We start from the raw sequence: 14,236 nt of genomic DNA, 5'->3' as shown, positions 1-14,236 counted from the left end.
TTATTCCAAGGCATCCGGTTCTCGTAAGTGAGTTACTAACCATGTTATTCTGATTCCTTCTCTCTTTCTCTTTTCATCTTTTATTATGTTTTTTGCAACTCTATAATTGAACTCTTTTTTTTTCTTTTTAAGTCACAAAAAAATGATACCTTTTATTAAAAAATAGTGTTTAATTAACTCTTAAAAATTAATTTATAAAAAGATTGTCTAAGCCTTTATAAAAAGTATTGTGTTTAAACTTGATATATGCAGGTAGCCTACCATTTAATTGAATAGATTTTGATACTTTATAAAATGAGTATTCGATTGATACGTGAGATTTACATAATTTTTTTAAGTAACTTTTTTTAACTTAAGCGAATTTTGCATGCTTCTCATGAGAGAGATGAGAAGGGGACTAGGTGTGGGGAAGAGGGGACTCAAGATGGTGGAGTTGGAGAGAGCTTGTGGTATAGGGGTGAAGGTGGAAGGAAAGTAAGGTAGAAGAGTTGAGAGTGGAAAAAAAAGGAGAGCAATGTATGAGACGAGGTGAGGGTAGGAAAAAGAAGAGAAAAGTTGGACACGAAAATGAAGTGAAGGAAATAGGGAGTTGGGGAAGAAGAGAGGAGTTGAATATAGGAGTGAATATAGTAGGAGGAGGGTTTAAGAGAGAGTGCTTAGGCATCGACGAGAAGGAGAATAGAAGATTAGGAAGGAAAAGATGTAAAATTCGCTTAAAACAAAAAAAATATTCGCAACTTTTTATTGTTTTCTCCATTTTTGTTAAAGCAAATCAATTTTGCTTAAGTGAAAATAAAACTAGACGTTCAATTCTTGTCAAAACAAGCGTAAATTCAAATCTTGAATTGGCATAGATAAAGAACAATTTTTTGAAATAAAAGAAGAAATTATAATGTGTTTGCCAACAACAATCAAAGATAAGTAAAGAGAACAAACTTACAACATGTCAATATTCTAGAATAAAGTGTTCTAGGCTTTGTTTGGAGTTTGTAGGGGTGGGGAGAAGGAGGTTAAACCCCTCTCTTGTTTAAATGTTTAATATTAAGAGAGAAGGATGATTAGGAGTTTAATTATATAAATGATATTATATTTTATATCCTTTATTTATATTTTTTATTTTACAAAAAATAAAAAATAAATATTTTTCTTTCTCTAAAAATTACTATTTTTATTTTTTATAGTTTTTTTTTTAAAATCATCACTTAAAAAATTAATACCCTTTTTAAAAAAAAATAGAATTTTATTCATGAAAAGGTATTAGAGAGTGAAAGAGAGAAAACTCTCCAAAATGGAGGAACACAAAAAATAAGGGTTAGGAGAGTTTATAAACACTCTAAAACTTTCTCCTCCTAATTAAGCAACTCCAAATAATAATTAATTTCTTTTAATCCTTTCCTTTCTCTTCCTAAATAATACATAACTCTCAAATATAATCTTAAGAATTTTCGACAAGCTGAATAAAGTGTAGTAACGAGGAATAATATCTTACTATTTCAAAGGATTTTGGAACGAAGGACTTGTGTAACATGTTAGAGAGACAGGGTAGGGAGTGCAATGTTTTCATTGGAGAGAGCAGAAACAGTCTAGGATAGAAGTTTGAGTTTATTCATTTTAAGGAGCTGAGAGAATCATAGGGTGTGGAAAAAGAATGAATGAAATTGAATCGATGTGCAAAGTTGGTGTAAATACATGGCTACGTCAATAATCAGTAGACGTGCATTTAATTTTCTAACGCTACTTTATGCTTTCTTGAAATAAATTCACGTTCAAAATACATTTTCTTTGATATATGTATTGTATTTTATATTTTATCTAAATTTAAGAATACATTTTTGTAATGCAATAACTTGGGGATATATGTTAAAAATTTCTTTGATTTTCGTCCACTCTCTTATTTGCTTTTATAATGCGTCCCTAGTCAGAGTTAATTTAACAAAATATGAAGACAAGAGCAACCAACCAAAGTCATCATCAGAGGATTAAAATCGATAGTGGGGAAGAGAAAAGGACCAAAAATAATTAGTGAATGAGAGAGCTTCTTATAAGTCATCAGAGAAACAATTAAGAAAAGGAATGGAGGAGAAAAATATAATGATACGGGAACGTCATTAAGGAGTCGCTTTCTTCAACTTTCATTCACGTATGGTTCAAGTTTCACTTCATGGAAGCGAGTGAGATTGATTCCATTCATGGGATTTGTAGCTCAGTGGTGGCAAGGAGAATGGAAATTAACGAAAAGGAAATGTTAAAGCAATAAGGAAAGAAAACATGTGACATGGATAAATTAAAGGAGATGTCAAATTTTAATTAGTGGGTCAGGATTGATAATAAAAAGATTATAAGAAAAAAACGAGACAAGAAAATTTTAATTCCCTTAACAAGAAGTATGAATGGAGAAGGTTGGAGTGTAATTTACCAGAATATTAATGAGATGGGATGGGATGGTTATCAAGGAACACCCTATTTGATTAATGGTCCCATTATGATAATATTTATTAACAATAGACAAAAGCTTACAAAATTACAATAAATGAGTACCAAAGTTACGTACTCAAAATAATTACAGCATATCGTACATTAGTGTTATTCCGTGTGAGGTAATAAAAACATACTTCGTCTTTTTTCTAATGGCATATTACCGGATTTGAATTCTCTGCAGTCTTGGCAGGAACTGCAGGACACAGTGCGTTTTTGCTTAAGCAAATTTTTTTGCTTAAGCGAAATTTGGAGCAAATTCACTTAAGTGGAGAAAAAGGCTTAAACGAATGGTGAAAAGGCTTAAAAGCGCACCCAAGCCAACCACAAGAAACATGAATCATGTCTCGCTTAAGCTCATAATTTTGCTTAAGCGATTTGCATTTAGCTTAAGCCCTTCCAAGCAAAAACAATTAAACTTAAGCGAAAATAAACCAGAGAGACATGCATTTCAATCACTCTTTTCGCTTCAGTGGATTGTAAATCGCTTAAGCTATTATAGATTCGCTTAAGCCTTGACCAACGATTTTAATTAATATTAAGCGAATTTGAGGTAGAGAGCCATTACTTAAGGCATACGAAATGGCTTAAGCGAAAATGAATTGGCTTAGGCGAACAATAGTAGGGCTTGAGCCCAGATTTGAATTTCTCAACGAATACAAATCCGCTTAAGCCAGTATGTGTGCTTAAGCAAATATATCAAAATTTGCAAAAATTATGCAGACACAGACAGCAAGCAATAAAATGGCTTAAGAGAAAATTAATTAGCTTAAGCAAAGGATAGCAGGGCTTGAGCCCAGAATTTAATTCCTCAGCGTATCAAGATCCGCTTAAGCGATTTCATAAGCTTAAGTGAATAAATATGAAAATGCAAACATTTTGCAGAAACAGACAGCATGCAAGGGGGTTAAATACACTGAATTACATCAGTTCATCAACATACATCTTCCACCAAAAACAGTTTATAATATAAGACACGATTGTAGATAAATATTAAAATCCATCAATGAAAAAGTATAGAATTCAGCATTGGAAAACTAAAAATAAAATCTATTACATAATAGAAAATGTTTAGTTATTTATATCCATCCATTACAATAAAATCCTAATTCTAATCATGGGTATCCTACATTGTCCTCCTCTTGCATTGGTTGTGGCCAATCTCCCTCATCATGTCTCCCTTCTTCCTCTAAGTTTTGACTTTGTTGTACATCTCCCCCTTGATCACTATGCCAAAAATGAGCTCTTGCACTGCAATCCTAGATAGCGGTTAGTGAAAACTGCTTTGTATCAGAAATAAAGAGAGCGGTTAACGCTCAACCGCTCTGCAATTTAACCCTTTCAGAGCGGTTGCATACGAACCGCTCTCTAATGCACAATTTAGAGAGCGGTTGTAAAGGAACCGCTCTCTAAAATCACTTATCAGAGCAGTTGAGATTAAACCGCTCTCTTAAACTAGCTTAGAGAGCGGTTATTTGGTAACCGCTCTCATAAGTTCCACTTTTCAGATAGCGGTTAACACGTGGAATCGCTCTCATAAAGATTACAGAGCCGTTCTTTGGTTCAACCGCTTTTAAAAGATTATATTAGAGAGCGGTTAACGACTTAACCGCTCTCTAAAGTGTAATTTCAAAATAAACCCTAACCCCCAAATCTAGCCATCATTGTCCTCACGCCTACTCTGTATTTCCAAATTTCTATGTTTGCTAAGGATTTTGCTTTAGAGAACACCACCGTTGACGCCATTTTATTTTTAGGTTAATAGTTACATAAACGTCCTCTCTGCCATTTTTGGTTCTGTGTGTTTGTTTACCATTTTGGTTCTCTGCAACATAACTACGACCCAACGTTATTTCAAGGTTAGTCGATTGTTAATTTTTTTTTGTTAATTTTTAGGTAATTTGTTAATTTTGGTTCTCTGTAATTTTTAGTTAGTAAAATTTGTGTTTTAGTTAGGACGAGAACTGGCCCAAAATATAATAAATTAATAAAGAGTACAAGAGAAGACAATGACATAGAAAATTGATATTTACAATTAAATCAACGTCAACAAAATGAGATCATTTGATTTTGGAATAGGAGTAGAAGTGGTCTACTGAATAAATTAACCTGGGCTTACATAATTTAATAATGCAGTTTAGTGGTCTTACATAATTTTAGTGTAGTGAAAAAACATTATCATATTTAGTGGTCTTACATAATTTTATAATGTAGTTTTAGATCTCGAATAAGTTCATCAAACTTGGCCTCAAATTGCATACTAGACTTGGAATATAGGAAGTGAAATCCCATGCTTAGTTTGACTGGTGAAATAAGATTGTTCCTCTTTTTAATGTTATGGCTTATGGAATGTTCTGAATACATGATTATTGTTGATATTATATTGTTAGAAATTATGTAATGTTGTGAATGCATGATTATTGTTGAAGTTATGTTGTTAGAAATTATGGTTTGAAATCTGAAATTGAGTGAAACCTTAGTTTCTCGTTTGTGGTTCAAAATAATGATTGAATAAATCATTATTTTCGATCTTAAATTGTCTAAGTTGGACAATTTGTCAGCAAAGTTAGTCATTCAATGGTTAGCAAATGTTGTTTTATAATGTTTTATTTAATTCTTAACAAAAGTTTGGTACAATGCATTTGTCATTGTCTCTTGGTGCGTGCTTGATTGAGGTAAATCATCTCATTTCAAGTTGTGTACTAAGAGACTAATGCAAAATGCTGTCAAAATTTTGTGAAGTATAAAATAACACATTTATGCAGCAATTGTTAATTAAGGTATGAAAAACTTTGTTTTCAAATGGGATAGGGCCCTACCATGTGAGACTTAATAAGACATTCACATTTGGTTTGTCATAACCGTAGTTAGAGCAAATATGGACCGAAGTTGGATGGTTGCTGATCGTTTGAGTGAAGAATATGAAGATAGAGTGAAGGAGTTTATTAGATTTGCGATTAAGCATGCAACTGATCTGAACCTTTTTCCATGCCCTTGTTGGTGTTGTTTGAATATGATGCAAGTAAATGCAGAAGAATTGGAAGAACATCTATTGTGCAATGGGATTGATGAAAAATATACCTGTTGGACAAAGCACGGTGAGATACAAGGTGGAAGTACATCACATCACATGGGATCAAGTCTCTATTTCTCAGAGACATTAAAAACAGATGAAAGTGATAATGTTGAAGACATTCCAAATGTTGTTGAAAAAGATCTTAGAGATTGTCCAAAGATGTTTGAGAGGCTAAAAGATGATGCGGAAAAACCATTGTATAATGGATGCAAAAAGTTCACGAGATTAAGTTCTGTGTTAAAGCTTTATAACCTGAAAGCAATGAATGGATGGACTGATAAAAGCTTCACAGAGTTACTAATTTATTAAATGAGATGCTACCAGAAGATAATATGCTACCTACGAGAACATATGATGCTAAACAAGTACTTGCTTCCATTGGATTGACCCATGAGAAGATACATGTTTGTCCTAATGATTGCATTTTGTTTCGAAAAGAGTATGCATCACTAAGTCAATGTCCAAAGTGTAATGAGTCACGTTACATAAAGAACAAATCTACACCTACAAAGGTCATGTGGTATTTTCCAGTAATTCCGAGATTAAGGCGCTTATTTTGCACTGCAGAAAATGCAAAACACATGACTTGGCATGCTGAAGGCAGAATTAGAGATGAGAAGCTTAGGCATCCAGCAGATTCTCCTCAGTGGAAAAAGTTTGATGATGAATATGAAGACTTTGCAGCAGAAACAAGGAATATACGCTTTGCTTTGGCAACCGATGGAATGAACCCTCATGGCATGCAAAGTAGTACCCGTAGTACCTGGCCTGTGATTTTATTAATATATAACTTGCCTCCATGGTATTGCATGAAGCAAAAATATATGATGCTTTCTTTGTTAATCTCTGGTCCCAAACAACCTGGAAATGACACTAATGTCTACTTGTCTCCTCTAATTGAAGATTTGAAGCGGTTGTAGGAAAACGGCATTGAAGTATATTATGGGTTTAGAGATGAATATTTCACACTTAAGGCAATGTTGTATGGTACAATTAATGATTTTCCTGCTTATGGAAATCTTTCTGGTTATAGCATAAAGGGTCAATGTGCATGTCCAATATGTTCCAAAAATACAGATTATATCAGACTTGAACACTGTCACAAGAATGTTTTCATAGGGTATCGTAAGTGGTTGCCATGAAATCATCCTTTTAGAAAAATGAAGAAAGCCTTTAATGGAAGTTGTGATGAACGACGATGTCCATATTCAAAAAGTGGAGAAAAATTTTTTGAAGAGGTTTAAGATATCAAAACAACTTTTGGGAAACCATTTGCCAAAGACATTTCAAGTAGAGGTTGGAAGAAGATGTCAATTTTCTTTGAGTTACCCTATTTGAAATCGTTACACTTAAGACATTTTATTGATGTTATGCATGTTGAGAAAAATGTATGTGAAAGTGTTGTCGGTACGTTATTGAACATTGAAGGGGAAAAAAAAGGATGGTATCAATGCAAGGCTTGACTTGGTAAAGATGAGAATTAGATCTGATTTGGCACCAGTGAAGAAGGGAAAACGCACATTTTTACCACCAACAGCATGCACCCTTTCTAGACATGAGAAACGTGCATTTTGTGAAGCTCTTTATTCAGTTAAGGTTCCTGAGGGGTATTCATCTAACATCAAAAGTCTTGTTTCATTGAAGGACCTCAAGTTAAAAGGGTTAAAGTCTCATGATTGTCACATCTTAATGGAGAATTTGATTCCTTGCGCTATACGGTCTATTTTACCAAAAAAGGTCCACGTTGCAATAACCAAGCTGTGTTTTTTCTTCAAGACAATATGTAGCAAAGTTATTGATCCTGCAAAATTACCAGCATTGCAAAACCACATATCTGAGACTTTATGTGAGCTTGAAATGTATTTTCTACCTTCGTTCTTTGATATCATAGTTCATTTGACCATTCAATTGGTTGAAGAGACAAAATTGTGTGGTCCCGCATATATGTGATGGATGTATCCCGTTGAACGATATATGAAGATTTTAAAAGGGTATGTAAAGAATAAAAGCCGACCAGAGAGGTGCATTGCTGAGCGATATTTAGTTGAAGAAGCAGTTGAATTTTGTACTGAGTACATGTCAAATGTAGAATCAATTGGTCTTCCAAAATGCCGTCACATAGGAAAGATGGATGGAAAAGGTAGCACTAGTTGTCAACAAATTGAGGTTCAAAGAGTACAACGAGACCAAGCACACTTATATGTCTTACATAACACTCCTAAAATTGAACCTTTTATAATAATGCACAAAGAAATATTGAAGTGTGCGAATCCAAACAGAGGTGAGAATTGGATTACAAAAGAACATAACCAAAGATTCATTCCATGGCTACAAGAGTATGTTTACGAACACGTGTTTGAGACTAACACCCCTGAAACAGAGAAGATTCGGTGGTTATCAAAAGGTCCTTATGTTGATGCATTTTCATATACTTCTTACTTGGTGAACGGTTTACCTTTTATACAAAAGAGCATGACGAACAGAGTAGTACTATGCAAAATAGTGGAGTGACACTTGTTGCTGAATCGCTTCATATATCGACTGCAAAGGATAGAAACCCCATATATGCCAATATGTCATACTTTGGGGTAATTAAACACATATGGGAATTAGAGTACACAAAGTTTCGAGTAGCAGTGTTTGAATGTAGGTGGATTGACAACAACAGTGGGGTTCACATTGACGATTTAGGATTTATAAGAGTCAATTTTAAAAGGGTAGGATATCAAAATGACTCGTTTATCCTTGCAGCACAGGCACAACAAGTAGTCTATATCCCTGATCCAATTGATAAGTCATGGAGTATTGTGTTGTTGTCTAATAAGTTTAATTCTTTAACCGATGGTGAACTAATGGATAAAGAAGTTAATGTGGAGGACGAACCTTTAAGTGGTGTACAACAAATGTCAATGAAGGATATAATAATAGATGATGGAGACCTGTATGCAAGACATGATCATGAAGAGGGTATTTGGTTAAATCCATTATTTCATTCCATTAAAGGGCATAGGAAACTTATTAAGCTCCATAAGAAAAGAAAAAGGTTAATACACTTTTTGATTTAAACATAAATATATGTGTCTTTATTATCTTACATGTTCACTTTCGCTCTCCAATTTCTACTAACATAAATCTATTATGTAAAGATGACATCTTCTGATAACATTGAAGGAGGTTCTCCTTCTAAGACCCAACAATTGAAGAGGAAGAACACTCGAGGAATAACAAAATTGAAGGCAATTAGCAAGGCAAGGAAGTTAGGACAAAAGTTACAAGTATGGGTTGAATTCACCAATGTTTTAATGTGTTTTTTAATAACATATTATTAATTTCAATAAGTGTCATCACTTTATTTAAATTTTGCAGGTTGGATGGAATTGTAAAGGGCAACCGATTGACCCTAATAGATCTAAATTCTCCCATTTTATTGGATTTGTAACTAGAAGTACAGTATCAATTAGTATATGTGATTGGACAAATGTGCCTAGTAATCTGAAGGACCATATCTGGGAGCAAGTAAAGGTAAACTACAATTCTTTCTCTAAGTGTAGTATTATTAATAAATCATGTTGGGTAAAGCTTATTTACTTATTTGGCTTTCATTGTAGGAAACCTTTGAAGTGCAAGAAACGCACAAAGTCTTTGTACTTGCATTAGTTGGACGTGATTTTCGTGCATTTCGTACACGGATGAGGAAGCATGTCTTTGATAAAGACAATAATTGTCTCTTCCACCCTCCTGAGAAGTATCAGAGATTCATTACTGTCACTGATCACTGGAACGAGTTTCTAAAGCAAAGCTGCACAGAAGAGTTTAAGGTAATATAAATACACTTTTATTATATATTTCTATTATTTGTGTTCGACTTGGTAATCTCTGTTGATATGTTTTCGTTTTCATTTTGAAAAATAATATTTAGAAAGAAAGTGAGGCCAATGCTGCTAGGGCAAAAGGAATGTCGTATAGATATAGGCGATCATTTAAGGGATATGCTCAGTTGGAGCAGGAATTGGTACTATCTGTACTATTTTGATATTTGCATTTATTAGGTTATAGTCTTATGTAATCAAATGTTGACGAGTTGTAATGAATTAATGTTCATTTTTTTTGTAGATTGCTGCCTCTGGGTCTAATATGACCTTTGTACCTCAACATGTCTTATGAAAGACTGCTAGGGTTAATAAGCAAGGTGGTTTTGATGATGAAGGAGTTCAAAAAATGGTTGCTAAATTTGTAAGTATAAATAACATAGTTCATTTTGAACAGAACCTTTTATATACTGATCATAATTTTGTTTTGTTCGTTATAGGAAACCCTTTCACAGGTGGGTATGGAGGTTGAGTCTGAATCAACGGCCAGAAACGACATATTGGGTAAAGCTCTTGGTGTAAGAGAACATCCTGGTCGTGTAAGAGCTGCAGGTTTTGGAGTTACCCAAAAGGCTGCATTCGGCTCAACAGCTTCACATCCACACCCATCATCTACTGAGTGGCAGAACATGAAGCATTGGGTAGCGCATCTGACAAGTGTTGTGGCACAGTTGACTGGGGGTCAAGGACTGCCCCTTTTCATGTCTGGTCAAATGCCTTTCAACCCTACTGCCACTCCACCACCATTTATGCCTACTTCCATGCCACCACAAATGGGTATTCCCCCTCAAATGCAACAAGCGGTGGAGGGAGGTCACCATTTGCAGCCAGAACTGCCATGTAACAGCCAAAGAGGCAGTTGTACACCAGTTGCATCTGTAGAAATTCCAAAGGTACAATTCAACAACAGCAATTTAGTTACTTTTAAATTTATTATTAATGACGTACGATTAATTTGTTATTTCTAACCTTTAATAATGTATATATTATAGGGTGATCACGACTGCATGCTGTATTTGAGTACTCCATATCGCGTGGTTGCCAGAAGGAGAGTTTTGAGAACAGTGGTTGGGGACTTCTTACACAATACTGCTCTTCCTCCTCACCATTGTAAGGTCTCAATAGAGATAGTGCAAAGACAGGAAGAAGACACTGCATTACTTGTTCCTAATGAAGAAGCAAACCTCAATTGCCTGAGAGATGCAATTGGAACTTATGTTGCCTGGCCATTGTTCATAATCACTTTACGACCCAAGGTACGTAATCATAATTTTCTTTGCAGCATTCCGATGTATGCATTTAATTTTTCATTTCATTAGACAAACTCTTTGATGTTATTTCAGGTTGCCACATCATCTAGTAGAGGGTTAGGGAAAGGGACAGGTCACACAAAGGAATCCATTGCTGGTCCAAGCAATAAAGGTGTTGTTTCTAATTCGTCTGACCTTCCTGAGTTGGCACAGGCTCAAGGTGTTGCATGCTTCGATATGATGAAGCTCTATATAAGAAGTGATCAAGCCATTGACAATGTAAGTATTCATATGACAAGTCAGCATTGGGGAAAAGAATTTACTGACATTGTGGGAAAAGAAAACATACAAGAGGTCATACGTCGCCATTGGTTGAGCACCTCCAGCATCAACCTTTACATTAGGTAATTCTTTAATTTATACCAATTGTATAAATATGTTTCTCCCATACGAAACTTGATGTTAACTACCTTATTTAATCTCATTTCATTCATCTTTTCAACTATGAGATATTTGTGTGAAGCTTACTTGGAAGGGACCAATATGGCAAGTAAGTTTTCATTTATATCTCCCTATGAAATGGATGCAAACCTCAATCAAATCCCACATCAACATATAGCTGACATGTTAAAACGTCATATAGGTGAAGATCACTTGATATTCGCACCTTACAATGTTGGGTAAGTCAATCTTATGACCATGCATATAAATTTTCCTCCATTTCATTATCATATTTAATTATTGTAATCTTAAACATTTGGTAGGCAACATTGGATCCTAGTTGCTATCAACACCTTTGATGAGACAATGCATTATATGGATCCCTTCCACAAACAGTTAAAGACTAGACCACATATGCAAAACGTATTTAATAAGTATGTATACATGATTTTACCTGTTAGCTGGTCTATCATATATGAATGTGCTTTCGTTTAATTGTAAATTTGTTCTTTCATTTTATTGTTAGTGCTCTTGTCACATATCGAGTTGAGAGAAAAGTGCAGCCCTCTAGGACAAAGATGCATCAAACAAATTGGATCATTATACAGGTCTCAATATTGTTTGACAAAAAAACTCTTTTAACTTCTTTTATAACACTGCATAATTTACACTCAATATTGTCCATTTATTAATCATGCTTTTTATGTTTTTTCCCTCCACGTACAGTGTGCTAAGCAATCAAATAATGATAACTGTGGATATTATGTGTGTCTCTTTATTAGAGATGCTTTGCACTATGGACAGACTACAATCTCATTTAATGTAAGAGGAGTGCATATCCAAAATTATTTTATATCACTAAGTGTTTATTAGGATAGTGTCTGCCCATTTGAATTATATCTAATATAACTAAGATTTGTATTTTGTTTTCTTTTCAGTATTTTCCAGAGTTCCAATTACCAACCTTTCCTGACAACACAATTCATCAAGTTCAAAGGGAGTGGTGTGCATATATGTACCATAGATATTTGAAAGACACACATTAAGCACAATTGATTCTTAGTACTTTTTTTTTTTTACAACACCTACTCATAATTCTATCAAAAGTTAGCCAAAAGTGTATATACATTACTGAGCCTTTTTAATTGTGAACGTTCTATGTAATTGTATTTGTACAGATTCGTATGTTGCAAAATTTATTTGATTTCTGATTAATATATGTAAGTAATTGTATATGTAATGTGGTTGGTTTATCTTTGTGGTTATCACAGGTTGTTGTAAACTGTTTGCAATATTTTATGGTAATATGTATGCAAAAAATTGGGATAATGATGTTCTGTAAAGGGCCCTGGCGAAATAATTTTAAATTTAAGAGAGCAGTTCAACAACAACCGCTCTCAAAATTACACTTTAGAAAGAGGTTAAAGAAAAACCGCTAAAATAACCACACCTTAGAGAGCGGTTCACGAGACAACCGCTCTAACAGTTAGAATTTAGAGAGCGGTTCGTAAAAGACCGCTCTCAGATACTTACTTTGGAGTGCGGTTAGTTGGAACCGCTCTCAGAAAGCTTGACATTAGAGAGTTGTTGGCTGAGGAACCGCTCTCCAATCTTATCAACTCTTACACCGGTTTGACACTAACCGCTCTCTAAAGTGCCATTTAGAGAGCAGTTGAGGGGGAACCGCTCTCCAAGGGTTAACATATGAGATCGGTTATTTGAACCGCTCTCCAAGGGCTAACATTGAGAGCGGTTATTTAACCGCTCTAATAAATACAAGCATTGGATAGCACAGGATTTTAGAGCACCAATAACCGCTCTCTTAACGCCGGTGGAACCGCTCTTAAATCTCATTTTTGGCGTAGTAGATGATCGTCAATTTCCTCATTAGCTCCTTCATCTAGATGTGATACATGATCTTGTGGAGTTTCTTCTTGAGCTGGAAAGGTAGGGTTCTTTCCAAGCCACGATATAGTCGCTGCAAAAAGCTCTGATGTTGGCCATGGAAAAGCATATGGCTCCCCATGATGTTGATATAGAGCGAACCTGTGGAAAGAGAAAATAAGGCATGAATGGTTGCATAATTGATAAAGAAGAGGTAATCCAATGTATTTGCCCTCCTTACATGTTGTCTGTTTTGACAAAATATTTGCATTTTCTTATTTATTCGCTTAAGCTCATGCAATCGCTTAAGCGAATCTTGATACGCTGGGGAATTAAATTCTGGGCTCAAGCCCTGCTACCCTTCGCTTAAGCCAATTAATTTTTGCTTAATCCATTTTGTTGCCTGTTGTCTGTGCCTGCATAATTTTTGCAAATTCTGATATATTCGCTTAAGCGCACATACTGGCTTAAGTGGATTTGTATTCGCTGAGAAATTCAAATCTGGGCTCAAGCCCTGCTACTGTTCGCTTAAGCCAATTCATTTTCGCTTAAGACATTTCGTATACCTGAAATAATGACTCTCTACCTCAAATTCACTTAATATTAATTAGAATCATTGTTCAAGGCTTAAGCAAATCTATAATAATTTAAGCAATTTACAATCCACTGAAGAAAAAAGTGATTGAAATGCATGTCTCTCTAGTCCATTTTCGCTTAGGTTTAATTGTTTTTTCTTGGAAGGGCTTAAGCTAAATGCAAATCGCTTAAACGAAATTATAGGCTTAAGCGAGACATGATTCATGTTTCTTGTGGCTACTTAGACGTGCTTTTAAGCCTTTTCACCATTCTTTAAGCCTTTTTCCCCGCTTAAGTGAATTTGCTCCAAATTTTGCTTAAACAAAAAAATCTGCTTAAGCGAAAACGTACTGTGCCCTGCAATTCTCAGCAATTCTCACCAAGACTGCAGAGGATCTGGATCCACATATTACCTACAAGATCTTTCAATGAGTAGAAGTTGTAATTTGCTCACTTTTATCGGATCACTTAATTGAACTGTTCAATAGATAACTTAATAAAGGAAAATCAATTGTATCATTTGGCAACCATTCGTTTACTCTGGCAAATGGGCATGCTTTCATCAAATTCTTTTTGGGTGCAATTGTACTTGCCTTCTGGTGTGCCTTTCAATCCTTCATCACCCTTGGTTCCTTTACGTTAATAAATTGGCCGTCATGGTATAA

General features: G+C 34.7%; 1 protein-coding gene across 1 annotated transcript; it reads left to right on the top strand.

Moving 5' to 3' along the window:
• Positions 1–5,865: 5,865 nt before the first annotated feature.
• LOC113859807 lies at positions 5,866–7,501 on the top strand. Its single transcript, XM_027492491.1, has 3 exons — positions 5,866–6,321; positions 6,472–6,660; positions 6,980–7,501. Exons 1-3 carry the CDS (start codon positions 5,866–5,868, stop codon positions 7,499–7,501), a joined length of 1,167 nt encoding a protein of 388 aa, XP_027348292.1.
• Positions 7,502–14,236: the final 6,735 nt, after the last annotated feature.

Source organism: Abrus precatorius, unplaced genomic scaffold, assembly GCF_003935025.1.
Source record: "Abrus precatorius isolate BTA unplaced genomic scaffold, Abrus_2018 Scaffold2, whole genome shotgun sequence".
NCBI lineage: Eukaryota > Viridiplantae > Streptophyta > Magnoliopsida > Fabales > Fabaceae > Abrus > Abrus precatorius.
The sequence above is the reverse complement of the archived record's forward strand: the minus strand, read 5'-3'. Positions and strand labels throughout refer to the sequence as shown.